The sequence below is a fragment of the Nesoenas mayeri genome, assembly GCF_963082525.1.
Source record: "Nesoenas mayeri genome assembly, chromosome: 12".
NCBI classification, from domain to species: domain Eukaryota; kingdom Metazoa; phylum Chordata; class Aves; order Columbiformes; family Columbidae; genus Nesoenas; species Nesoenas mayeri.
Window position 1 is genome coordinate 16,288,390 of NC_137547.1, and position 27,668 is coordinate 16,316,057.

At 39.0% G+C, this 27,668-nt stretch overlaps 1 protein-coding gene across 1 annotated transcript in view; it reads left to right on the forward strand.

The window, feature by feature from the left end:
- The window catches only part of ZNF536 (zinc finger protein 536), a gene marked incomplete at its 3' end in the record, with an annotated part of 241,110 nt that overhangs the window by 33,933 nt on the left and 179,509 nt on the right, over positions 1 to 27,668 (forward strand). The window contains exon 2 of the mRNA XM_080352295.1: positions 24,427 to 26,598. Coding sequence (XP_080208421.1) covers positions 24,429 to 26,598 — 2,170 coding nt within the window. The 5' untranslated portion in view covers positions 24,427 to 24,428. The remainder of the gene's footprint in view (positions 1 to 24,426; positions 26,599 to 27,668) is intronic.

Sequence of the window (27,668 nt, forward strand, 5' to 3'; positions counted from 1 at the left end):
AATTAGGGTTTTTCCTCAAATTAATTCCAGAAAAGAATGTGAGGAAATGGAGACAAGAGGCTGGATTTGTCAGCTTTGGTGCTGGCATTCTTAGAGCCATGTTTGCTGGCTCATTTTGTCTACCTTGTGAAACTTTAGGGGAGTCCAACAAAGGATTAGTTTCTCTTGGGACTACTGTCCCTGTTGTATCAACCCAAATGGCTTGCTTCTCTCTGGAGAAATCAAAAACTATTAGCAGTAGCTGCTTGCAACAGGTTTCTCAAAAAGCAAACTGGTCATGAAGATGAGCTTTGGCATACCTTATTTTTTTCTAAAAGTTGTTTTGGTGAACAAAGGAAGTTGAGCGTTTTTTTTTTTTTACTTTTGTAATCGTTCTCTGTTTAACTGTGGTGAAAAATCCAATTTGATATAAGATCCCTGCACAGCCCTCTCAGAGCAACCTCCCAGAACTGACTGTTTTTTGCCTGTAAAATTTGTTCCCCCTAAACTTCACTTCAGACCTTGAAGCAGAAGTGGTGAATTTTTGCAGAGTCTCTTTGGAAGATGAGAATTTGTAGTTAAGAGTACTTTTGGTATGCTGAAGGCGTAGTCAACAACAGAAAAAGAAAAATGTACCTCCTTTAATATCTTTGGACTGTCTTAAAGAAAGCAATGAATTGTCTATTTTTCTCCTTGTCAATTTTGGTAGGAAACCCTGAATGTTTAGTGTCCCTGGCTCCAGCTGTGAATAAACACTACAGGTTCTCCCAGAAGGCTGCAGAGCTTTTGCTCTCAGCTCCCTGATTTGACCCTGCAGTAGCTGCTTGAATCCTCCCCTGCTGAAAGTGAGCACAATCCTATTAAATATTCCGCACAAAGATGGGGGGGAGGGAGAGGGTCCCTTTAAAAGCACTGGGTTAGGCGGCAGCACAATTAGACTTTACTGTCTGTAGTTCCTACTGTACCTCTGAAGCACTTGTATGGAATGGATGCTTCAAATTAAGTATGACCTGGTTGTCCAATCCCAATTACCTAAAGAATCCCTCAATTTGCTTAACAATTCCCTCACAGCTATTATGGCTCTGACTGATTGTCCCCAGGACTCTCTTAGGCTTACAGCTAATGTAATTGATTCTTCAGTAGTAGCCTGAAGGGCCATTTGGCTTCAACCATGGTCGGGAGATTTTTTTTTTTAAGCTAAGTTAAGAGAATGGTTATTTTTTATAGTGATTCTGGTTTTGGAGGGTGAAGGTGGAGGGAATCATCTGGACACAGCTTGGAACAACAGTCCCTGCCAGATGGGGAAGTATTGTCCTTGGGCTCTCAGTGAAATTGGCTTTGAATGGAAGGTCTATGTAGACTTCAAACCCAAATCCGGGTGGGTATTCCTGAAAAAGAGCTGTATTAAAGGCTTCATTCTGACATTTTCCTCTCTTCCTTTTAGTCAAAATGGCAAGAATGTTTGGGAGTTTTTTCTGTACCTGAATGAACTTCAGTCATGATAGATGCACCGTTTCCGTTGTGACAAAACTGCCAATCCTCAAATGGTCTCATTCAGAAGGACCATGTACAAGGGTTGTTTATTAGCATATGGAGGATGTATTTGACACTGTAAAGTGGATTGTCTTTTCATCATCAAGGACTAGATTATGAAATTCAGTAGACTGCGTTAGCAAATCTACATTAGCCAGGGCACTCATCATATCTCCTGCTATCACGTTTGGATCTTACATTCTAAGTTGCATTATAGCTTTTTTTGGAGACTTTTAGTTTCCACTGGGAAAAACTAGATAGCTGCAAATACAAAATTCCGTCAAAATCATTTCCACAACCCTCACACCCTGTTTTTCTACCAAATCCCACGAAACCATAACTAGAACACCCAGTGGAAGTAGCAGAAGATTGGTTTAAAACAGATAAAAGCAAATAATTCTTGACAGAGTGAGTAGTGAACTTTGGAACTTGCTGCCAAGGGAATTTGTAGAGGCAGACAGCATCAGCAGGCTCAGAAAGGGATGAAACAGATTCATGGAAAACAGCTCAATAAACAGATAATAATAAACAGGTCAATAAACAGCTAAAAAAAATGCCATAGCTTCGAGTCATGAAGGGCATTAGCTTGCTGCATATCTAGAACCTTAGAATTAAGGTGCTTGGATGCTGCCTTGTTAAGAATAATAGAGAGATGTGCAGAAATTATTTTTCAAAGGCATGACTGGTATTTCTCAGTTTCTCAGTTCCTGCTGGCCAGTCTGATGAAAAAAATGTTCATGGGATTACATCTCTGAGGCATCCTTTTTTTGATAGATTTCATTTCCTATGGAAAGAAGGATGCACTTTACTTGAGAAACAGGAGAGAAAACTTCGGTTAGTTAGGGATGTGAAGGAGGGAGGAGGGGAAAGGGAACTGGAGTCTGTCTGAACACAGGGGTCAAAGTGAAAGCGAACCTGAAATCTGTAAGGAAGGAAACGACTCCATTCTTGGGGGTTCTTAAATGAATGGTTCACTAAAAATGTTACTGATTTTGGATCTCTACAGCTTTGGCAACCTGCAAGAATGCCTGATTCTCAAAAATGTCTTCCAAGTCCAGAACTGTACCCAAAATGTACCTCTTACCAAGCCAGACTAGGACCTTACTGGGCAATGGAGGACCCTGCTGCCATATTAGTGCTCAGACATGAGAGGGTCCCTCTCTATTAGCACCACCTTCCCCCTCTCCCCACTTCTACTTGCCTCCCCCAACAAAAAAAAAAGGAATGCTGGGCAGAGTATATGTTGTCTATATTGCTTAATGCATTTTAAAAAGATGATGTCAACGTTAATTACCAAAATGATGTACTTGCCAACAGAATAATGCACAATATTCCCCACCTCGCTTCCATGTGCAGTCCATTAATTAATGTCTTTACAAAATGAACCTTGTAAGTAACAATTTAGTTTTGATTCCTGTAAAATACAATTTTGAAAAAAGTGCTCATGACAAAGCAGTGGAAATGCCAGCTGCCTTTTGGTGAAACACTCAGTATAGTTCAGATTATAGAACACTATTTTTCCTGCACGAAGTAAGGGAATATTGTCTAAAAGTTAAACATTAGTTAAACATTAGTTTGCTCCTTAGTGAAAAACATAAGGGATCTTGAGAGCATTTCATTCTCTTTAAAGATGGGTGTCTGATTTAGGGAGGTGAGATGCTGGAATGGCTGCAAGTAGGCAAGATAGATCCTGTCCTAAGGAAAGACTAGAATAAAAACAGAAACTGCAGATCATATCATGTGCCAGACCATATCATAGTCTGGCAGAGAAATGGCTCCAGCCAATACTAGCGGTATTTGTTTACAAGTTATATTTTCCTCATCCCTTGTCCTGCACCTGCAAAGTGACTCTGCATCTGCTTGAGATTTCAAGAGCATTGAACAAACTTGTCTGTTCCTGATTGCAAATTCACTTTGATTCCCTTGTTAGCTGGTGAAACTCATTTATTGCAATTAATGGTTTATAACATACCACTGACCACTGGTTCTCTGCCTTACAAAAACATTAAATATTATAGAAAGAAACTCCAACATTTCTGGTTAGTCACATCTCTCACAAGCAGTGCTGATGTTTTACAGTCTTAATTTAAGAAGGTATTTCAGGCCATGCTTAAGTTTAGGCAAATTCATAAATTTAATGCAAAGCTGCAAAGTGGAATTCATTGAGTATCCAGTGAGGATACAGCAGCAATATTAATGTGACCATTGTGTGCATTCTGCTTGGTTATTCCAAATATTTTTCACTGTAAAAGCTTATTGAACTATCTTCCTTCCTCTGTAGGAAGTCTTCTGAATGCATTTATACCTCTCGGCCTTTGAAAGAGCCCCTTAGGTATCCCAAAGGTGTGTGGTCCCCAGGAAGGGAAAACATCATTTGGGATACATGGGAATGATCGACTGATTGCTATGGAAGCTTCTACACACTAAGTAGCAGGCCTGATGATAATGTTGAAAGTAAATGATAAATAGGAATTGTTCTGGGAACCTTTTGAGGAAAAGTGTGTACTTATTTTTGATTGTGATCATTGTAGTTACTTAATGAAATTAACAGTTGACAAAAAGTAAAAATGCATAAGTTTTTTGCAAAGGGTTTGTTGTTCTTTTGTAAACTTCTGGATCTAAGCTTCCCATCTATTTTTTCTTCACTTAGGGAAAATGCAGACCTGACTGCAGACTGAGTTATAAAATAAGTATGGTTTATGTTCATTTTGAGACATGTTACTTCTCATTATTATATAGTTTGTGATTTGAGTAGACATGAGTACAGCTGAACAAGACTGTTCACTGTATTTGGTATGTGAAGGTTGGAAGACTTAAAATTCACCATATCACTTTGTCACTGGTAAGTGTGGATACACGTTTTGTAACCAGTGGACTTTCTTTAAAGACAAAAAGATTCTGTTGAGTGTGTGTCCCCCCTCATGGGTGCACAGTGTGTTGGGTCTGCTCTCTGTTCCTGTGTGATGAGATGCAGGCTTTCTTACAACAGAAAGCAGATTCATAGGTCTGAACCCTATCTTAGCTTGCTGCGTATAGCTAAACAAAGATAAAGCAAGGATTTTTTAATATTAGTTTTAGTCTTTAAAAAAATAAGGAAAATAATGATTAGGAATAATTCCAGTGCATTGTTGTTTTGTTACTGTTTTTTCTCTGTCTTGTATCCCTATGTCCTCTAATCAACTCCTTTCTATTGCGTTGATGTATCCCAAAATGCATTGAGTTGATGGTGTCAGTGCCACCAACAGAAGAGCATTACACTATCAATCAAATAATGCACGAAGAACTGGAAACTCCTTGGGATATTTTTCCCATTTGAATTTTTATTTTCATTCGTGAAACCTTATAGATCCAGTCACTAATGAGTAAGGTAGGACTCCCCATTCTCCCTGTATTCCAACTTCACGCTCCATTGCTACTCAGTAGTACTGCATAGAATCTTTTTTTGAGCAGGAAGAAGGGTGAAAACATTGTCAATCTGTTAGAGTAAGAAAGACAAACTCTTGAACAGTGTGTTGCTGTTGATAAATAGTTTGTGGCTTATAATGAAGTGACACATGGGTGATTTTTTTTCTTTAAAATGTTTGTCATACATTACAGAACAATATTTGGGTTTAGTTCAGAATGTTTTCAGTTATTGAAAGTAAACTTGTAGGGGAAAAAAGTTTAACTGTAAATACCCACCTGGATTTTTATGTTCTTTGTCAAAGACTGCAATGAGAGATAGAATAGGGATAAAATCAATATTTTCCTGTATATGTGCTTGGTATTTGCATCAATAAGATCCACATATCTATGGATTCAAGTTCCACCCTGAGATCCATATATGGTTTAAAAGTTTGTCACTGATTCAGCACAGGTTTGGCCCAAAATTCATGAAGGTTATTGAAAAGACTGTCACCAAGTTGGTTTTGGATTTGGTCCATTATTATTATTATTATTTATTTTTAATTTGTATCTCCCACTGTTTTAAGTCTTGGTAGCTCTGCATATCATGGAGTTTGGTCACTTTGTGTTTTTTATTTTTGCCACATCCTATTTCACATTTGGTGAGACTTGCACGGTAAATAGGCTCTAGGGAAAAGTTTCATAGCCTTTCGTGAGAAATTTAACACAGGTGTTTTAGGGAAAATCTGGCAAAACAAATTGCAGTGTGAAATATCTGATTTTCGGAACTCTGGCAAAAGACCACAGAACCTTGCAATAAATGCTGATCCCACACCAGATTACCAATTGTCAGCTGCTGTATCTGTCTCTGTAGTAGTTCCTGCCTCACAGCATGCAAGAAGCAACGTATTAGTTTAGCCCTAATGAAGCCAGTGAAATATGCCTTGCACTGAGAGCTTTACTAAGTTTACATCACATTTGCCAAGAGCATGTACACTAAAAATTACTGTGAATCAGTTAACTTGTGCTAACATGTTACTCTGTGATAAGTTGTTGTGAACCAATTTTCTGATGTTCTGTATCTGTGAATGTTAGGCCGAATTTAACTTGACTTTAGATGGTTATATTTGGGATAAGGGAGTTCAGACTCTTGCTGTTTTTTATTAGCTATAGGACTTCGAATGAAACCAGAGCTCCATTGTGCTAGCAGTAGTGCAGCCAGAGGCTTGGGGTGTTACTTCAGTAGTTTCATCATTTAGATTTAAAGAATTGTGTTAACATTAAAAAGAAAAAAAAAGCTTAAAGAGGTGGATACTGACTGCAATGCTGGTAGGGAAGTAATGATAAGCTGGTTTTTTTGAGATGGAAAGTGGGGGGAATGCAGACAGTCTTGCAGGACAGAGTCCAGTGGACAAAGCCTGTCCAGTTCCCTACAACATTGCGTTTTGTCTCCAGAGAAGCTGTCTGTTCAGGGGGATTTCGTGATACTGGCTAATTCCCAATTAGTTCAGGTATTTGAAAACAATCGCATTAGAATAGGTTTTCCCCATTTCTCACCCTCTGTCAAAAACTTTGTTATATCTGTTACGAGTTTTGCAAGAGATCTGAAGGTCATCTGTGGTTCTCTGACGCTCATGAGAATTTTTTAAAGATGTTGAAGTAAAATTGGTATTATAAAAGGTGTTATGAAAACTTGTGGGCTTTCAGATATATGTGATTTTTTTTTGCTTATAATTTTTTATACTTGGTTAAGAAATTTACTTAAGAAACAAAATTGAATGATAAAAGACACATTAGTAATGTTGGAAGTAAAGCATGTTTTCCTAATAAATTGGTAGAATTATTCAAGATCAGTTGACCCTTCTGTAAATATGGAGGACCTTTGGTTTCACTGCTGTACAAGTGCAAATATGCATAAGTTCAAATTGTCCAGGTCCAGTTTTCAAACCCAACCAACCTCATCTAGGTGTTCTTGCTCCGTCAGGGGAATTGGGCTGGATGATCTTTTGAGGTCCCTTCCAATCTCTAACATTCTGTGATTCTGTGATTCTGAACTTTTTAACAGTATTTCAAACTCTATAGATACATTGGATTGGTGCTGACATTTGGGGTCCCTATTTTTTACATTTCTCTTTGAAATTATTAGCTCTGTTCATGTTTTCTGTAAAAGATGCAATTAGCCACATGAAAATTTGATCATGCTTAAAATTCTATGTTTTATAGGATAATAGAGAGAGTCACTTTCTTCCAACTTCTTGATCAGAAGACAGGAGAGTTTAACTTCAGCAAAGTAGGGCATTTAGAAATAGAGGAAAATTGCTCTTTGTGCAAGAAAGTGTATCTATCAAGTGAGACTCCTTTTTTGTTTGTTTGTTTATTTGTTTGTTTGTTTCAGTACTGGGAAAAAAAAATACTAAAGTTATTTTTTAAGGCTACAAAAAGGCTTATTCCTGGACAGTAGCAGGAGCAGCTTTTCTTCCAGCTGGACAATGTGTTGATCAGTCAGTTGTGTCTCAGCCTGGGAATGAGGAGAATTCTCCTCGACCAGGAGAAGGGGCGTTGAGGATCTGCAGAGTACCTTGCAGTGTCCCATGCTGCTTTTTGCCTCAGTGCAAGGCGCTAGTCAGCGTTCCTACAATGGTGATTTCCTTTAGGTTACCCATTTGGTAAAGCTTCAGTTGCTCTATAAATTAGGCCAGATATCATCATTTTTGAGAAATCTAACAATAAAAGCCTGCCAGGTTCCTGAGAATAATAGGAATGGCCAACTGTGCAGGTCAGAGGAGCTGTGAGTGTGCATTTGTGAGGACTTCGTCTCTCCTTTGAGAAATTCAGACCGAAGTTTCTATTAAAGTGCAAAGTATTGTTATTATCTTTGTCCTTTATACATATTTAAATAGTACATGATAATCATCTCTGTGAACTCTTAACTATTCATAAAGGTGGCTGTCAGAGGCCTGAACCAGAACTCCAGATCCAAATGCTTAAAATGATAGATCATGTTGTGACCTTCTTAGAATTATTCATAACCTTTGTGTAGGAGGAGTTTCTTTTTAAAAGATAGGCTTTGTAGATGATTAGTAAGCGGAGGATTTAATTGTTCTATTGGGATAATGATACCCAAGAACAGAGGAGAAACTTTGCCAATTGAAAGTCCTCTTTGGAGATTTACCTGAGGAAAGCACAAGGAGCTGGGAAGATGAAAGGTGGTTGAACTCCTTTTCTTCATCCTACCTGGTGTAGCATCATCTGATCATATGGGACAAGGAGTCCCTACAAGTACATATGGTACAAGTCTCTAAAAAAAAAAATGTTTAAAGTAGAATATGAAATTAAAGTTGGGTAGAAACATGACTTCCCTGAACTATGAAAGGTTTGAGAATTTCATACTGCTATATTTTGTAGTTTAGTAGTAAAAAATTCAGGCTGGAGTTTCCAGGTTGAATGTAGTAGAATGGACATTTTAAAACCCTAATTTCCCAGTCTCCAAGGACTTCCCAAATACCTTGCTCTTGTGCCATTCTGTGTTCTTTGGCCACCTTTTATTCTCTTTGACTTCAACCAGAATTCACTGGATGTAAAAAAAAAACCAACCCAACACACCTTTCCCTCTAAAAATTTAACAGCAGTAGCATGCGCTGACAATCTGGGCTAGACATGTCTAGCCTTGGCCTGCTCCTTGCCAACCATGAGCTCAAAGCCATGTCCTTCTCAGTGTGCCACAGTCAGATGTAGGTGATCACAAGCACCAACAGTCTCGTGTGGAAGGGGCAGCGCGGAGGCCAGAAACGTGGGCAGCACCTTTCCTTTTGCCAGTACATCACATGGGACTGTGGGGTCTCTGCATGTATTCCCAAAGGTTTGCCAGAATGAGAGCACTGGCTGCTTTCACGTACAGCTGCATCCCCTTTGGTGCTTAGGTAGCCCCATCAGCAACGGGAAGAGTGGCCTGTGCTTCCATGGGCTTGTGTCCTTCCTGGAGAATCTCATTCATGTTGACTGAGGGAGATACTGTACTCTTTCATTTAGTTTATTTTACCCTCTTGGTATGCAGAGTATTCTTTGTTAATCTTCCTTATTTATTTAAATGTTAATTGGTCCTTGTTAATTTGGTTTTCTGTGCTGAAAGCTAAGGTCAACAACAAGTCCTTCCATGTTAGCTCTTAGTGTGATTACAAGGTAGTGTAATGCATCTTGGAAAAAAGTAGCAAGAAGCCTTCCTTCTGATTTTAATGTAACCTTTGTGTTAGGTAGAGGTTTGGAGGTTGAAAGAGAGAGAGAAAATGTATGTTCAACGCAGACTGAAGGGTCTTATTGATTGAAAGGGACTGTTAAATTAAAAGACAGTTGTTTTGAAAGCAAAATATCACTTGACCCTGAAGATACACACAATTGCAGCCCTGGGGTTAGGTATAATAACAACACTGGTTTTGGTATGGGAATGCTAACAGTAGACCTGAAAAACAGATTTATTTTTATTTATTTAATTTTTCCTTCTTTCACTTCACTGTTTGTATATGCAACTTTCAAACTGCTGCTTTTGTTACTCTCTAAGCAATCTCTTCTGAGAACACCCTTCTTTTTGGCTGCAATGGCCATTTTGTGAGATAAAAGTAAGATATTTTTTCTAAAACAGATTCTGTTCCATGGGGCAAAACAAACAGAGCTATCATAACACTTTAAATAGTAATCAAATATGTTTTTCTGTTTGCATTCAAAAGGGTGGAAAGGTAACTTGACAACATGAAAGAAGGAACCAGATTTGTGTATCCCCCCCCTTCTCCAGTAACAGGTATAGAGTTTTAGAAAAGACTTCAAGGCAAAAAGAAAAAAGCATAGAATATACTGTTATGGTGTTATTTTTGTCTTTCATTTTTATGACAACTTATTTGTACTTAAAGGAATCTTTCCAAAGAGTTAAGAAGCATCATTAAATAAAGACTGTGAAATGTGCAATATGGCTTATTTATTTAAATGTTAATTGGTCCAACGAACACTTCTAATTAGCTCTATATTTGCTTAGCAAAAAGTTTTACAAATTCCAATTGTGAAAAGCAGCTATTTTGAGCTGGTAAGCATGTTGCAGAATCAGCTATGATTTTTCTATAGTTCTCAGCCCTTGAAGGCACAATTTAATTTTTCATGTATGCATACTAGCAACGGTAAACACTTGCGAGTGTAAAGAACCTTCTTTAATTAGCTGCACAACAATTAAAGGATTCACAAACTAAATTGAACCCTGTCTCTGTGCTTACTAGCTGAATTCTACCACCTGTCACAACAGCACTTTGTTCAATCTGTTATGCAAAATCATTATAGCAATATAGCCGAGGAAAAAAAAAGAGAGAAAACAGCAATTATTTCTTACTTTTCTCTTGAATGGGTTATTTTGGGTTATACTGATGTCAGGTTCATTGAAGCTAACCTTTTGAAATCTGTAACAGCATAATACTTATATGGCAGGCTTAGAATAGCTAGAAGAATATTTTGTTTTACCCTTTTAAGAGCAAGTGAGGCACATCCTTGAAGTACGGTACTTTCTCTGATCATTTGGAGCAAAAAAACCCCACCAAAACTGTGCTAACTCCTGCAGCAGCCTGTTATTTCTCTTTGTCAGACAAAAAAAATGACCAACATCTAATAGTACAACATACTCTTTTATTATTAAAGCCTGTAAACCAATATGAAAACTAGTTTTAAAAAACACTGGTTTCCTGGAGTGGAGGGAGATGCACTTTTAGCTTACCTGTTCTGGCTTCTGACATTTGTGATTATTCTTCAGCTCTTGAAAATATAATAGCACATACATATAAAATGTGAAAATATAGACCTATTAATGAGCTAACTTTATTCTTCCTTAAAGCAGAAGTGGTTGAAAATGAAGAAGTTTGGTATATTTGCAGAAAAGCGTCGTCTCTCATTTCAATTGCACCCGTTCTTCCAAGTGAGCACAAAGGGCCATATGCACAAATTAAGTTGGAAGTCCTGATTTTCACCCCGGTTGATGGGAGTCAGGCTTCTTCTGGAGACCTAGCTTGGGGGTTATCAAACCTCATTTAAGCCCCTCTGTTTCTCGGCAGGGCGGTGGCCCCATTAGCCTCCCTGTCCAGTAACCGCCTTATTGGTTTTGTGTGGAATATAACTGGAGGACATGAGCAGAAGCCTGAGACTCATTTGCCACAGTGTGAAAGGCCAAATTGCTGCTGAGGAGGTGGTGGCCATGCGGCAAGAAAGGTGAGGACCCACAGCAGCACCTTTGGTTCCCTGCCCAGCTCTCCTTGCTCCAGCTTCTCGCAGGGAGCAGTCGGCTGCACCTCAGTGCTTTGACACACGTTTCTGAGGCTGGTCAAGATTCCCAGTGAAACCAGTAGCTGTTTTTCGCTGTGTAAGGAGTATGAGGCCGCATTAGTGAGGAAGACCTGTTTACATTTCTCTTTATTCTGCTGTGACAGCTGACAGGAATGTGCGCATCGCTGCCAGCTTTCATGCTAGAGAGGTACAGGTACGGTTTGTGCATACGCTCACCATAGCTGAGGAGCTGAAAGTTAAGCTGCCTGCTGACAGTTTCCTGAAATCATATCAATAACATATTGTTAGCTCTTGTGATTGAAGCTAAAAGAGTCTGCTGTTGGATAAAGGATACATGATACAGGCATTTCATAAGCTAGGGATATAAATGAATAACTCCGCTCATTCCCAGTACTTACTTTTTTTAGAGTATAATTTTTATACCATTGTCATTTTACAATATTTTTGGACAATCCAGAAACAGAACAAAGAAGTCATTTAGAAATGTTGGGTTTTTTTTAATAAAAAGTCACTAGGAAAATAAAAGTCAACGACCAAAAATTGAGGAAGGACTTATTTTTTGTGACTTAAAAAATCAGAGAGAAGGAGATGACAATGAAGCCTGATACTTTGATTAAATGTGACTTAAATTCTTAGATAATTTTGCACTGAAGAACAAGAAGCCACAATTTTCTATATACATCCCCTTCTCACTTTCTCACATCAAGTAAGAATAGGTGTTCAGAAGTAGAAGGTGAAGGAGATGAAAATGCTCTTAATTACAAAGATACAATAATCTCCAAAAGTGTAGGTGCAAGGTAGTGAAAATCAGTACAACAGAAAAATGAGTTTCTGCTCAGGCAACTCAAGCAATACAGAGGTTTTGTGTGGAAACTGCGAAGTGGTCTCAGCTTTGGTGTTTTTGGCGTTCGGTGCTGTACAAGGAGGAGCATGTGGATGTCCTATTGCAAGTGATGGGGGCCCTTTTAGCACCTCTCGAGGCCAGATCCTTGAAACTGAACCACCCCTTCCTTTTGTCTGGCTTTGTATTTCGCTGAAATTACCCAGATTCACACAGGTTTGCAGCAGTGTGAATCAACATTAAGTGAAGTTTTACATGATCTGGAGACAGTGAATGCAAACTGCTCACTTGCACAGGCTGTTCAAGATACTTTAAATAGTTTAACTGGAAGTTAGTTGTGTTTATTTGTTTGTTGTATTGAAAACTCTTGCAGTAAAGTGCTCCCTGTTAGTCCCTGATCCTTCTGATGACAACTCTCAGCCTGCTACAAGTCTGCTGCCTCCAGGGATGCTGTCAGTCACTCAAAGGAGTTTGGTCAGAGCTGTACATGGTCAGAGCTGGCCGTTAAGGATATATTACAGTTAGGAGAGTCCATCTCTCAACTGACTTTGCAACCATAATTGAACTTGCCACACTCTGTCGTCTTGTGATTACATTTATCAGACTTTCTTTGTCAGCTTTGTTGCCACTCGCCTATCAACGACGATAGGTTGTCTTTTCAGCCAAAGGCCCAGAATGTTGCCATTAACATCAAAATTATTTAAAGGATTTTTATCCTGCAGATAGCTTTGAAATATGTTATTGTATTTTTACAGCATCCCTCCTCTCCCATATTCATCTTTCTGCTGTGTGTCTGCCAAGTTTTCAGTGCCCTTTTTATTAATGATCAAAGCTATTGTGCCCAGATAAAACAGGGGTACCCAAACAGCAATTGGTGCTCAGCTTGTTGGGATCCTGAAGGTCATCCTGCTATTGTATTAAATGTACGTAGTGTTTTACCGTAATCAGTGCTTGCAACTACGCTTCCTTCAATGTATGCACTGTGCACCCATTCTCTTTCTGGTACTTGAACTTGCCCTGCAATAGTAAGAAGAGATTCTCTGTTCCCTTCACAGGTTGTACCTCACTGTGTTCAAGAATACTGCAAAGGTGTGACAATTTTTTATGATCACTTGTGTGATATTGTTATTTCCTTGGCTTAATTGCAGGACTGTTACAACTGTTTTGCACCATTGTACAGAGGAAAAGGCAGGGTTATTGTGAGGCAGAACAATTTCACTCTGACAGGTAGAGATAATTTTAAAAACAGCTGGAGAAATACAGGGAAATACTCCCAAGTCAGTTACTTTTAATATAGATGCTCCTGTTTGGGGTTGTCTTCCTGCTCAAGAAGTCATCCGAAAGAACACTGTAATTAACTGTATTGTAGATAGGTGAGTTTGTGTTTTGTTTTGTTTTGTCTATATGCTTTTTGTTTGTTTGTTTGTTTTTCCTCTTCTCTAAAATGACAGTTTGAAAACTAGCATGTCTTCTGAATTATTCTGACCCTGGGGTAGGTACAATTATAGCAGTTGCAAACCCAAGCTGTCGGTGTCTTGGCTGTGTGTGGTGACTGCTAACCACACCCTTTTGAGTCTAAACCACTTATCTCAGTGTCATGACAGTGATCAATTAATAAAGTTAAGTGACAACAGCAGCAATATATCATCAGTAGAAGTGTATACAGACCAGGACACCGAAGGGTAAAGGAGATTTGTGGTTTTTAGTGTTGTTTGTTTGTTTCTTGAGTGATAATTAAGTCTGTTTTTGCTGTTCTTAGTCTAAGTTTGTGTTTCCTTGTCTATCTTTTCCCACTTAATTCTTCTGTTTCTGCTTCTTCGGAGACCACAAACACAAGGAGCGTTCTGAGCAATGTTTGTTCAATTTTTCCTGCATCCACCTGCCTCCAAGCATCCCAGCCTCTTTCAGCTGCATCTTTTCTTCCATCTAAGTCCACTGGCTTTCTCAACATTATCCTTTTCCTGGAAATTAGCATTAAAAATAACCAATTGAAGCCACTTGTAGCCAGGAATCACTACGACCCTCTAAATTATGTCTTTTCTTTTTGCCACCAAGTCTATGTGTTATAGGGAAAGGAAAAATAAATCGAGTTGAGGGAAGAAAGGAGAAAAGACGGATATCAGAGGTAGAAGGGATTAACAACAAAGAATTTCAGTTATTAAAAACCAAATAACTCTCTGTAATATTTTAACAAAAAAATACTATGCTGACAGGTCTGTCATGAGTTAAAAAAACACAGTATTTTCAGCAGTCAATTGTGTTTGATAAAAGCAAGCTATCTGGCATCCTGGACTAAGCAAAGGGAGTCAAGAGTTCTGGACTCTGTCCCTGGCTTCTTTGCAGAAGATGAGACATCTCTTTAAGTCAAGATACATGGTGAGCTTTTTCCTAAATGAGACGTGGAAATGATCACTTAGGGATACTCATTTCTACAGTGCTGAATTTCTGATAAATGTGGTCCCTTTCTGGCCTTGCAAGCTGTTTGGGTGGGTGCACCGAAACTGGGCAAGTTACTTCCGAGTTTGTAACTGTTTGCATTTACACTATATTAAGATGTTGGCTCTTTCTGTGCTCAGGAAGAACACATGCAGAAAATGTCTTCCCCTCCTCTCTCGTGTTGATCACAGTATGCTTTGATGACCCACAGTGCTGGGGAGCTTTACAGAATACTGAGGTGTGAGCTGGTGGGAATTACATTTCAGCAGTGTGCTGGGGGAAAAGGAGGAGCTTAACTTTTCCCAGATACATTGTGTGGCCCTTTATGCTTTTCATGTGTAGGAGACTTTTTTTATGTTGGTTTCTCTTAAATATACTGACCTTAAAGAATGGAGTGATTTTTTTTTTCATTATCTCTATATTCTTTTCTCTCCTTTGTTCTCAATTCAGTGTCATTAGAAAATAAATGTAGTCGTATTATATATGTACTTTGAGAGTATCTACTGTTGCATATTCTCTATTCCATGTGCAACAGGTCAGCAAATTAATTTTGCTTTTTCCTTTTGACCAACATGAAAACATTTACACATAGTTTCTGTGTTGATGTCATCACAGGTAGCCCTTCTGTTTAGTGATGCATTGTTTTGTCTACTGTCTAACTCAATAGTATGCAATTTGGAGCATCCTTAATTATCCTACAAACTATTTTGAGATAACCAAAACAGATATGGAGTAGACTTGGCTGACATCTCTGTGATATTATTTGGCATACGACATATTTCTGTTTCAAATATAAATTGGTTACTGCTTTTTCAAAATATGCACTGTATTAATTAGATCTATACTTGACACATCTTTTTTCCTCCCCTAAAGCCCTTATAAGTATTCTCTTTTTCTTTGTTGCGTATACAGATAGGTTTGGGTATGGACTCTCTAATTTGAGAGATAGCAGGCTAACCTCTGGTCTTTACTAAGTCCTAAAACTACAGTTGAGTGTGCGGTGTCTTTCCATGTAACTAGGTCTTTTGTTCCACTAGAGAAAATTACTTAATTTGTTAGAGAGCTTTTTTTTTAAAGGTTTAACTGTGGCAGTCTTTGCCTAATAGACCTGGGATTGCAGGGAGGTGATTAATGTGAATTAAAGGATCTCTGTGACATAGGACTGAAGGACAGAATTACTTTGTTGTTGTTGTTGTTGGCAATCCCACTGGTGCAATTTCATTCCTTCCCAATCCAGTTTTCCAGCATTTCGCATAAAGTTAAAGTCTAATTGGACCATATACTTCTTTTTGAAACTCTCTTTATTCAGGGATGTTCTGTTTATGCATTTTCATTGGGAATGTGTGTCTTTGTCCCTTGAAATCCATCTATTTATTGCAGTGACACCTACTGCTGAGAGAGCTGATCCGCAACAGGATGGGTTACTGTTAAACTTGGCCAACAAGCAGTTCGTGACTCAACCAGCAGATGTTTCTGTGGCTCAGGTCAAAGGGAACTTATGGACTCGGGTTTTTTTCTTTGCTCCTAGTATTAAGTGCCAGGAAAGTCAACACTAGGTACAGACAGTTGACCTGACCAGTAGCAGGAGGAACTGAACTGGGGCCCTGAGGATCTGCAAAGACCAAAGCATTAGTCTGTTGAGCCACTGTGCTGGCTACAGGCCAACAGTTTCAGACAACTGACTATCTGATTGCATGCCTGGATTTTAGTAATGATTTTACATACTTATTTGATGATTTTTATCCAAGCTTATGCTTCTGACAGGTGCCCTTGTGAACAAAATCTCGCTGGGCTATCACATATGAATATTTCACAATCAATCATACTTTGATCTTTGGGACATATGTGCATTTGGCATTATATTTAGTTGTGCACAAAATCTAAGTCTAAGCCTTTGTGAAATGAAAACAAAATCATCAACCCAGCATTACAGTTTTGGATTTAAATTGTTGCAAACTATGATTTGAGTTCTGTGGTCGTAATTCTTGCTTGATCTCTGTGTCTGGTATGGAGGATGCAATTCTCCTCTACTCACCCAGCCAAAATGCTTTGCCTTTTCTTTGGGACTTGCCTATGTGAGGAATGCAATAGGGTCAACTTTATGTATATTTACATCTTTTACAAAGAGTTAGAGTATTACAGACTTCCAGTGTGGTACAGTGTCCTCAGATGAGAAAAGGAGATTCAGACCCTGTTTCATACTGTAAAAATGACAAAAAATAAAATCATAAACATGCTTTGCAAAATCTTCCAGGAAGATTTTATTGTATATTTTATTTATATATTTTATTATTTTATTTGTACTGTGTGATAATAAAGCGGATCATTAAAAGCTTAATTTTAAGGTTTCTCCAATCTGATGGGGATGCCAGTTAGATTAATTAAAGTGAATGATCAGATAGGAGCTACAGGAGATTGATCAAATTGGATAGAGTTTAATCAGTTGTATACATTCCAAATTACATGAAAATAGCAAATTTACTTAAAAAAAAATGATGTTTCTAAAATAACAGGCACTTTAGTTTAATGAAGCATTCCACAAGTCAGGCTCCAATTTGAATTTCGGTATCACTCTTATCTTTACTTTTGTCATCAGGAGAGCATCAGGGGAAAAAAAATGTAAAATGAGAATCAGTGCTTAAAAGCTAAAAAAATAATGATCCCAGATGCAACGAGTGCCTGGAAAAAAAGCAGGATTTTTTTCTTTTTTTTAATCTACTGAACTTTCAGTACCAATTATTTGTCTTTCTCTTCTTTGGATCTGACTTCTTAAGTATATGCAAGTGAAATAGGATAAATAAGAAGGAAAACAGATTTTGCTAAGTCACATGCAAAGTAGCAATAAATCAAACAGCTTGTCTGCATTCTTCTAATCTTTCCATTCTAATCTGTGAGTGAGATTTATAAATGACCTCTCGTCTCCTCTCTGCTCGTCTTCCTAGATTGTGATCACAAACAGTTCACAGTGCTCCACTCCACGGGTGCTACCAACCAAAGGCTGCTCTGGTGATTTATCTGCTGCTGATCAGTTATCAGCCCAAAACGGTGCACTGGTTGGAAAGTACCCTACAGATGTAACAGGTATTTTAGAAAGTAACTGTTGTCTCAGTCCAGAGCAAAAGCCGTGCAGCCTCAGCAAACAATTTTCTGTCTGCTAATGACTTTTGAAACTTCAAAATCCCTCTGCTAACCCTTCTTTAAGACATAAAAAACTGTTGTGGAATGGGTTGGCTCTGTTGTTACTAAAGGAGTACTTTGTTTTGGAATCAATAAGCAGCTTGTTTAAATATCAGCACTACAAAGCAGCTACAGTTTTGTCAGATGCCTTCCCTGCTCCCCCTGCGAGGTCTCGGGCACTGGAGAGGGGTGTTTGCAGGAGGCTCCAGCCCGACCCGCTGCCGGCACGGCCGGGTCCTGCTCACACAGCATCACCCGCAGTGTGGTACCAACCCTGCTCTGGGTGATGCTTCACCCCCGTTTCTCATTCGGAGAAGCTACATAAGCTTTGCAATGACTACAAAATTGTAATGTGGTAAAGTGACTAATAGTAATAGCAAATTACCAAGCTGGCCTTAATAATATTTAAATAAAAACAAATATATAGGACACATTACCTTTAGGCTAACTTTTTTTTTTTTTTAAAGGCATTCTGTTACACTCCAGAAAACATATATTTCCCTAATATATTATACCCAAAGGAACAGGACACCTACTTAACCAACAACAAGAACAACCAGAAAAACAAAAAGAAAAAAAGAAAAAAGAAAACTTAAATGAGCTTGATGCAGTTACTCTATTTTACATATGTAAAATGAGAATAGAATCTGGCCTAATGTATATTTCATTTTATTAGATTGGATAATGCTGTCCTGATGGCATTAAATACAGCTGATCTCTCCCCTCCCCTTCTGTGCACACATGTTTTTGTTAAAATTTAACTATTTACATCTATGTCTCTTAGTATTGCCTGCAAATCAGTCAAGGAAGAGTAGGTCATCTATCCTGCCCTACTGTTTATATATTAATCATCTGGCAAATAAACCGCTCAGTATCCTACCCACCTCAGTAATATTTGTGATGTAATTTGTTTGGATGCCCAAATGTCACCAGCGTTGATTGTAAGAGATGAAAAAAATGTACTTGCTCAGCACACCAAGCTCTGGGCTAAAATGTAAGCATGAAATCTCTGGTTTATTTTTGTAATAATGTTTACAGCTGTTTAATGACCCTGAAAAGGTTCAGTAGTCTGGTGTTCTGTATTTCTTAACAGGAGTGTATTATGCTTATAACAGCTTTAGTTAAACTGTTTCAGCTATAACAATAAGAACAATATTTAATAAAAATTCAATATATATTCTGAAGTTTCTCAGCGATACCTGTTTATGAGTCACTAAGAACTCAAGCAGTCTGTATTGGAGTATTTAGAATTTGTCAATGGACCACAAGATAATGTGGATACATGTGATTCTTTTTTTTTAGCTGGAAAGATAAATACCAGGTCTGTATTCTGAAAGCATAAGTAACAGTGTGTGTAACTCTAACTGCTCAGAGCATCAGGGCCAGAGCGAGCTTGTCGTTTAAACATGTGAGCTTGTAAAGCATTACTTTGCTTACTGAACTGTAAATCTTTTAACTAACCTAATCCGAGCTATAATAGCAGCACAACGGTGTTTTTAAAATGACTGTTTTCTCTACAGCAGCGAAGAGGGAAATGCTTTAGTGTGTGTGTCCAGTAGGAATGAACAGGTGTAAATAAGAGCTGAATTTGGTCCATCTGTTTACAAAGATAACAGGTGTGTGTATGCACATGTGTGTATGTATACACATATGTGTGTATCTACACACATGTGTGTCTGCATATGTTTATGTGTGTATATGCAGACAATTATGCTTTTTTATTTTTTATTCTATTTGCCACCCTTTTTTTTTTTCTCCTCTCTTTCCAGCAAAAGGAAGCCGAGCTTCTCATATTACTTTAATGTAGTTGTGATGACAGGCATTTCTGGTGTCATAATTGGTTTTAAATTCCAGTAATCCATTTCAAATAGTTAAATAAAATCTGTGTGTTCAATTGAAATGGCTAAAGTCAGAACTTCTGTTATTGATATCACAGGAAATAGTCTTGAGGGCAAAAATGTGAAGCGAAATCAAAATAACTATTAGTATCATCAAAGGGACTTGAATGTCTCACTGTACCTTCATGTGGGAGATGAGAGAGTGTTTTTATAATATATGTATCCAGTTGTGAATTTCATAAGCTGAGTACCCTCCTTGTAGAAATGGGAAAGTGCAGACCGCAGCTGGTGGATGGCTGTGCTCTGATGGTTGCTTTGCCTCTTCCTGAGGGATCGCTCCTGCCCTGGGCAGCGTAAGCCAGGCTGGTCTGCAGCAGGGTGGGGACTGGGCTTTCTGGCTGGAGTGGCTGGTTTGGGCAGAGCTGAGGGTTGTTTAGGTTGGGGAGGGCAGCCCGTGAGCAGCTCCTGATAGCAACATGCTCTGTACCTTCCCTGTCGTGGGGGACACTGTCTTTGCAAAACACTGGAGATAATTAAAGGTCAAAAATTTACTACATAAATTTCAACAAACATATTTTGAATTTCTTAACAATCTCAAATTTGATTTGCAGTTGATTTTGTAAACACATGTTAACCACAGAGAACACTGTGCTTCTGTTCCCACTGTGAGTGATGGCAAAACGTTCCATGTTTTCCTTATAAGAGAGATCAGAATAATGAAAATAATGTAGACTATATATTTAAAAGTCAAAAGCTAGACATTTTCTCTCATGTGAAGTATCACTACAGCTCTTATAAATTGACATTTCCAGATTTTTTATTTTTGAATACCTGGTGTTTTGTTTTGAGGAGGCAAGAAGAGCAGGTCATAATGAAGTAATATTTATTTTGTCAAAACACTTGAAATTACAAGCTGGTTATCTGTTGAAAGGTAAATTTCGATGAAGTCCATTCAGGTGAGGTTTTTAGTGTCTTTAGCATTTGGTTGCTGGGGAAGAATGGATGTGTAAAATTGTACTTCAGGCCAGTCTGAGGGGGACGGTTGTGTCCATGGGGAGGCAGAAGGACTGTATGGCTGTGGATGTGTCTGTGATGCAGAAACATCCTTGCACCTCTTGGGTGTCACCAAGAGCAGCCAGACCTTGAGAGAGGGTCCGGTTTGAGGGGAAGAGTCTCTGCAACGACCACTGTGACACCACGGTGGGGACGTTGACTGCAAGGCCTGATGCAAGAGGCTCACAGGGGAATGAAAGCCCCTTACCCCACCTGGTGTAACCCTGTCTGGTTCTAGAACTAGACAGGGATGATGGATAAAGAGGGAGAGAATGAAATTGCTCATTTTTTTTAGAGAAATTAGGCAAATTAGATTGGGTTATCTAATTCATAGTGGAATGATGGATGAGGAGGAGTTTTATTTCTGTCTCGCACGTGGATACTAGATGAGATTTCGGTAGGTTTTGCTGTGAATGGGATGAAGAATACGGAGAGTCTGATTTACATGAAAGCTGAACAGTAGCAGGGTCCCTGCGTTCCTAAATGCAGTAACCGGGAATTGCAGGAGGGGAAATTTCACATGGCAGTACTTTGAATGCCATGGTTATCCTTTGCAATGAAACCAGACAGGAGTCAGGAAAAGATGAGATAATTCAGAACCAAGGCAGGAGCACAACTGCAAAAGCTGGTGCAAGTAGAGGGTGGGAATAGAGTTTCAGTGAAGGACTGCAGCATCTTGAGATTGTGGTAGCTGGATCCTGGAAACCACACGCTGATCACAGAACCTGGCATTCAGAAGTGGTTATTTCTCATTAAGCAGAGGCTTTGCCGACCTTTCTGCATATTTCATCAAAAATGTATAAAATTTCCAATACCAAAAGATCAACATGTGTGGATCAGGCTCCCCAGACTTGATCCAAAATTATTAGTTTTTAAATGAAAAATTATGGGATTCATCTTCCTCCTTTTTTTTTTTAAAATCACTTTTCCAATCTATGTTTTGCAATATATGTGCCTGTATGTTTGTGGGAGACAGAAAATAGAAAAAAAATAGGAAAAATTATCGTGTTACAACTACAACTGCTGTTGTTGCATTATTAAAGTTACTTTTGAAAAGAGTTACAGAATTACTTAAAATCTCAACCACAACTCCCTTTCCCCTTCCCAGTCCACATAACCATACGTTTGAACTGATGCTTAGGGTTAAACATCAAAATTAATAAACTCCACTGGGATCTGTCAGCATTTCCGAACTTCGATAGAGCATAAAATGCTAAAATTAACTACCCAAACCTTCCTGAGCATGTAAAGGCACCAGTTCCCATTGAGGTCAAATGAATAAATGAAATCTAGACTGCATTTTTCAAGCTGTTATAAAATAATGACAATTCACAAAGACTTTTCTAAACCTTCTTCAACATATGTATGTATCTGTACATACAAGGCACTTCTTGAATTTTTATGCTCTTGTTTGCTAACATGCCTTGTTTAAGCATGATGAGGAGAAATAACACCTTCGGTATGTAGAGTCTAGACAGAAAGTAGATTCTGGTTTGGGGGGTTTGGAGGTATTGTTGTGTTGTGTTGGTGTGTGCGTTTGTTTTTGTTTGTTGTTGTGGGTTTTTTTTTTGTTGTTTTTGTCTTTTTTTTTCTTTTAAGAAGCATGTAGGTGGAAATTAAAAATCTCAGTCAAGTCCAGGCAATGGCAGGCATAAGCACTGCAACTCTCAGATGCTTAGCTAATCCTTTTGGACATGAAATCTGGGTTTCTTCAAAAGTTAAGCAAACTTTCAAAATTAAAAAAAAACCCAAGTGTTTGTGTGTATGCACATGGGGTCTGCTGCACAGCAAACTTGCATGGAAACCAATAATTTTATTTGTTTACTGCATGGCCTTGGGTGAACACCTGGCTTGACTATGTTCCCCTGCCTTTGGAAATGAGACACTGCAAGCTAAATTTAAGTGCAGTCCTGTAGTGTATAGGTGTAAACCTTTTCCTTTTATGTGCTTGATCTCATTAAGATTTTTATAAATAATGACATTGACAGCATATAAGTAACGGGTCCCCAACATGAAGCCTGAATCTCAGCACTGTTGAACTTTGAAAACGATCTGCTTTACATCTGAGCAAAATTTTGTAGCTCATGGTCATCTTTAATACACATGAACATACACTTCCCCGTTCTTACAAGTTCTGCAATGTATCACAACCTCAGTCATCCTGTTGACGACCAAATAAGACTCCTCTTGGAGACCACCCGTGCTTTTTATTTTTTAAGGCCCTGATCCTGCAAATGCTTAAGCATGTGTGGAACTTTGCTTTCAAGAGTCACCCTCTGAAGTCTACTGGACTACTCCCATGAGCACAATTACATGCATTTTAAGTATGCACCAGATTTGGGCCTCAAATTGTCTAGCAAGTGGCCACTATGAAGCCTTGTGAGGAATGGTGTCCACCTGGAGTGTGCCTGTAGCCTTAGAAGGCACAGCGAGTAAAATCTTTTGGATAAAACCAAACACAAAGTTGACTAATTATTCAATAACATATAGATTCAGTAAATTTATTCATGAATAAAGTGTCAGATCACTCCACTGAACAACACAGATCTTAATTATGTTCTAATATAACCTTATAGTATCATATAGTTTGAGAGTTATTCATGTAAAACTTTATATTTTAATAGAATTTTATAGATACATTATTTCTGTATAGAGTAGAGAAGTGACAAGGATAGAATATAATTGTGGACAATTATGCAGAGCAGAGCACTTGCGCTTAATAAACAGATTTGAATTATAATTTTCTGCAATATACGTAGTGTAGGTACAAATTGTAGTCATTATTGTGTATTAGGAAAGTTATTAAAATTCTTAAACTTGTTGAGGGTTTCCCCAACACCTTCCCCAGATTTTAATTTGTTTTATCTAGTCCCATAAGAGAGCTCTTTAAAACAAATCAAAGAGCCTTAAATCACGTGTCTTACCCATCGAAGGACAGAGATACTCCTTCTATAATCTGGCAAGTTTTCTTAAGAACTGAAATCTGAAGGTTCTCAACAATGAATTAAAAGGCTAGGCTGAAGATAATTTATGTGCCTTTTGATGGGCTCAGTTTCAAAATGACAAAATAACAATATTTTGTAACAGAAGGGTTAAATCTTAATCTCAGAGGTTTACAAAGCTGCTAGTCGCAGTCTCCTTAAAATTTAATATACCTCGTTAATGCTTACTTGCAAACACTGAAGGATTTTTATGATTATAATCATGTGTTACAGCACCTAGTACTGTTTCTAAGCAGCATACTAATCAGCTTAATGAGATATTACTGCACTTTTTGTTGACTAAAGCAAAATCCCTTTTATTGTTCTAAAGCTTGTCCTTTACTTTATTTTTTCCCAAAACATTATCTTGTTTTATTGTACACCAGTAAATATCATACCATCATTTTTTTGTCAAATCATAAAACTATCTTTCTCATTGTAGAATGTGTAATATATTGAATATGGTTAATGGAACTGAAAGTTACAAAGGGATCTCTGTTTTTTTTTTTTTCTGGCTTTTCTAATGGAAATGGAAGAGATGCATAGCATTTCTTTTTCTATAGATTTAGAAATGTAAACAGGTGCAATTTCACTGGAAGACAGACAAGGGAGGTGGTAAAAGCCTTTGTCCCTTCCATAATAATTACATTTTGAAATTGTAGCATATTTTAAAATAGTAATTAATGGTTTTGGGTAAACACGCAGAGTGATGAAAGTGCACGTATGATCAAAATTGTGTAGCGCTTTTCGGCATTCAATATGCTTTATATTGTTTTTACACTAATTCCTTTGCATTATTATGAGCAGGTAAAACACAAAATGCAAATTGTACGTCAGTGATTCAATGCTTGTAATTCTTCCACAGTCTGAACCTACAATATCTTCTTATTTTCAGAGATGGAGGAAGCTAGTTTGTGCCTTGGTGTTTCTTCAGCTGTGCCAGAAGCTGACGCCCATCTCAACAGCTCCATACTCAATGGGCAATATTCAATGAGCCAGAAGCTGCACCAGATCACTTCCCAGCTCAGCCATGCCTTCCCAGAGCTCCAGAACAGGCAGAATCCAGAGGAGAAGGCATCAGCACCACTAGAAGACAAAAGCCACATGTCCATAGCAAACCAGCCCATCAGCAGTCAGATGGCACTGTTGGCAAACCAGCTCAACAGAGAGGTTGATACCAGTTTGAATGGGCGTGTGGACCTTCAGCAGTTCTTAAATGGACAAAACCTAGGGATTATGTCTCAGATGAGTGATATAGAGGATGATGCCAGGAAAAACAGAAAGTACCCATGTCCCCTCTGTGGGAAACGCTTTCGATTTAACAGCATCCTGTCGCTACACATGCGAACTCATACTGGAGAGAAACCGTTTAAGTGTCCGTACTGCGACCACAGAGCAGCTCAAAAAGGCAACCTGAAGATACACCTGCGTACTCATAAGCTTGGAAACCTTGGCAAAGGTCGTGGAAGAGTCCGAGAAGAGAACAGACTTTTACATGAGCTGGAGGAGAGAGCAATTCTTCGGGACAAACAGATGAAGAGCAGCCTCTTGCAGCCACGACCTGATGTGAAAGCACAGCAGCACACCCAGCCAATGCCTCTCGCAAACTGTAACTTGTCTGTGCCACCTAATCACAGCACACCTGATATTTCAAACCCTGTTCCTTCTCCAAAGCCAGTCAGTGTCCAGGAAGAAGTTGTTGCTCAGACGGCTGGGTTCAGATGCACGTTTTGCAAAGGCAAGTTTAAGAAGCGAGAAGAGCTGGACCGGCACATACGGATCCTGCACAAGCCTTACAAGTGCACCCTGTGTGACTTTGCTGCCTCACAAGAGGAGGAGCTGATTAGCCACGTGGAGAAGGCTCACATAACTGCAGAGTCAGCCCAGGGCCAGGGCTCCAACGGGAACGGGGAGCAAGCCACCAACGAGTTCCGTTGCGAAGTGTGTGGCCAGGTGTTTAGCCAAGCCTGGTTCTTAAAAGGCCACATGAGAAAGCACAAGGATTCCTTTGAACACTGCTGTCAGATCTGCGGGAGGCGATTCAAAGAGCCTTGGTTTCTTAAAAATCACATGAAAGTTCACCTGAATAAGTTGTCTGTAAAGAACAAATCTCCTAATGATCCTGAAGTACCTGTCTCCATCAGCAGCATGTCCCAGGAAGCTCATGCAAACTTATATTCAAGATATCTGTCATGTTTGCAAAGTGGGTTTCTTCCTCCTGATAAAGTGAGTTTAAGTGAACAAAATCAAATCTATAACAAAGGAGATATGCCCATGAAAGAGAAAGAAGTCTTGGGGAAGCTCCTTTCACCCATTTCTGGCATTGGCCACAGTATTGCTGAAGGGGATAAACATTCTTTATTGGGCTGTCTCAATCTGGTGCCTCCTCTGAAATCCAGCTGTATAGAAAGGTTACAAGCTGCCGCCAAGGCGGCAGAGATGGATCCAATAAACAGCTATCAGGCCTGGCAGCTCATGGCAAGGGGAATGGCCATGGAACATGGCTTTTTGTCTAAAGAGCAGCAGATACAGCGCAGCCATGAAGACACTTTGGCAAATGCTGGAGTTATGTTTGATAAGGAGAAGCGGGAGTATGTGTTAGTAGGAGCAGATGGCTCTAAGCAGAAAATGCCTGCTGATTTGGTTCAGAGCACTAAAATGGGCAATCAGAGAGACTTGCCAAACAAACTAGACCCTTTAGAAGGCAGTAGAGATTTTTTGTCGCATGGTATGAACCCAGGACTCGATTACAACTTACAAAGTCATGGAAACATAAAAGACAAGCCAACTGAATGCCCGGACTGTGGAAGGGTTTTTAGAACATACCACCAAGTGGTTGTTCACTCCAGGGTCCACAAAAGAGACAGGAAAGGAGAAGATGAAATAATTCAAGGTAGCCTTGATGAGCGACGTGGGTCTGGAAGTGATCAAGAGTCTCAGTCTGTCAGCAGGTCGACAACACCAGGGTCTTCTAACATTACTGAAGAAAGCGGAGTAGGTGGGGGTCTCTCACAGACCGGAAGTGCCCAGGAGGACAGCCCACATCCTTCCTCACCCTCCTCTTCAGGTATGATAACTACTTCTTCCCTCTCTGCACTGAAAGCTTCCTAGCTATATTTGAAATCACAGCAGCAAAGTAGTTTATGCATTCTCTTGTTAGGTCGTTTCCTAGCGGTCCACAGGGATGTGGTGTTATATGCCAGAACATCTGTGTTTTGGTTCCCACAATGCCTTTGAGGTTAATTCTCGGCTCACCCTTTTCTCCCCTCCAAGGGCAGGTCTCACGGCCTTTCAGCTGTCACCTCCCCACCCCACCGGCAGCAGTGGCAGGGTCTGTACAGTCACTGATGGCAATGTCACTTCAGGGCCTCTCCCTCCAGGTTTTGGAAGGTGTTCGTTTATTTTTTCCTCCTCTTCTGTTCACTGTGTCCCTCTTGCCAATCTTGCCGTGTCCTCCAAGAGTGAGGAAAGATACCTTCTTTGAGCTATAGTTCAAAGAAATGTTATAGGATTAATGGACAGCATGTTGGCTAACCTCTCTGATTGCCCTTGTTCCCACAGCCATATCAATTACTCACCTGAGGTATATACTTGTGCCTGGCCACTGGACTGATTAAAAAGAGATTAAAAAATGCAGATTATTCACTTTTTTTACAATCTTTTAACTTATGTGCACATTTTAACATGTATGAAGCCTTCTGCTTAATTCACACCTATTTGAAAGTACAAGAAAAACAGAAATTGGACTGAAACACTTTAATTGCATTGTATGTCATGTTAACTTGCTGTGTATAAAATAGTAAAGCAGATAATATTTCATTGGGGATGTCTATAAAATATTGAGCTTCCTGGTACAATTTTTGAAGTTACTAGCCTATGACTGCTGAAATAAAATCTCCAAGTAATAACAGGTAAGATTTCTAGCCTCATCTATAGTTCCAAAGTCACTTACTAATGGATAGTAAATTGAAAGTTATATCTTCAGCCCTTTATAAAGAAAGCACCTCACTAATACTGTAATCATTCTGCAAACCTAACAACAGAGGAAATCATGCCATAACAAATACTCTGTTACTAATGGCAACATTGATTTCTGCAATCAGCCATTAAGTCTAGAAAATGAAAGACAGTTTGAGG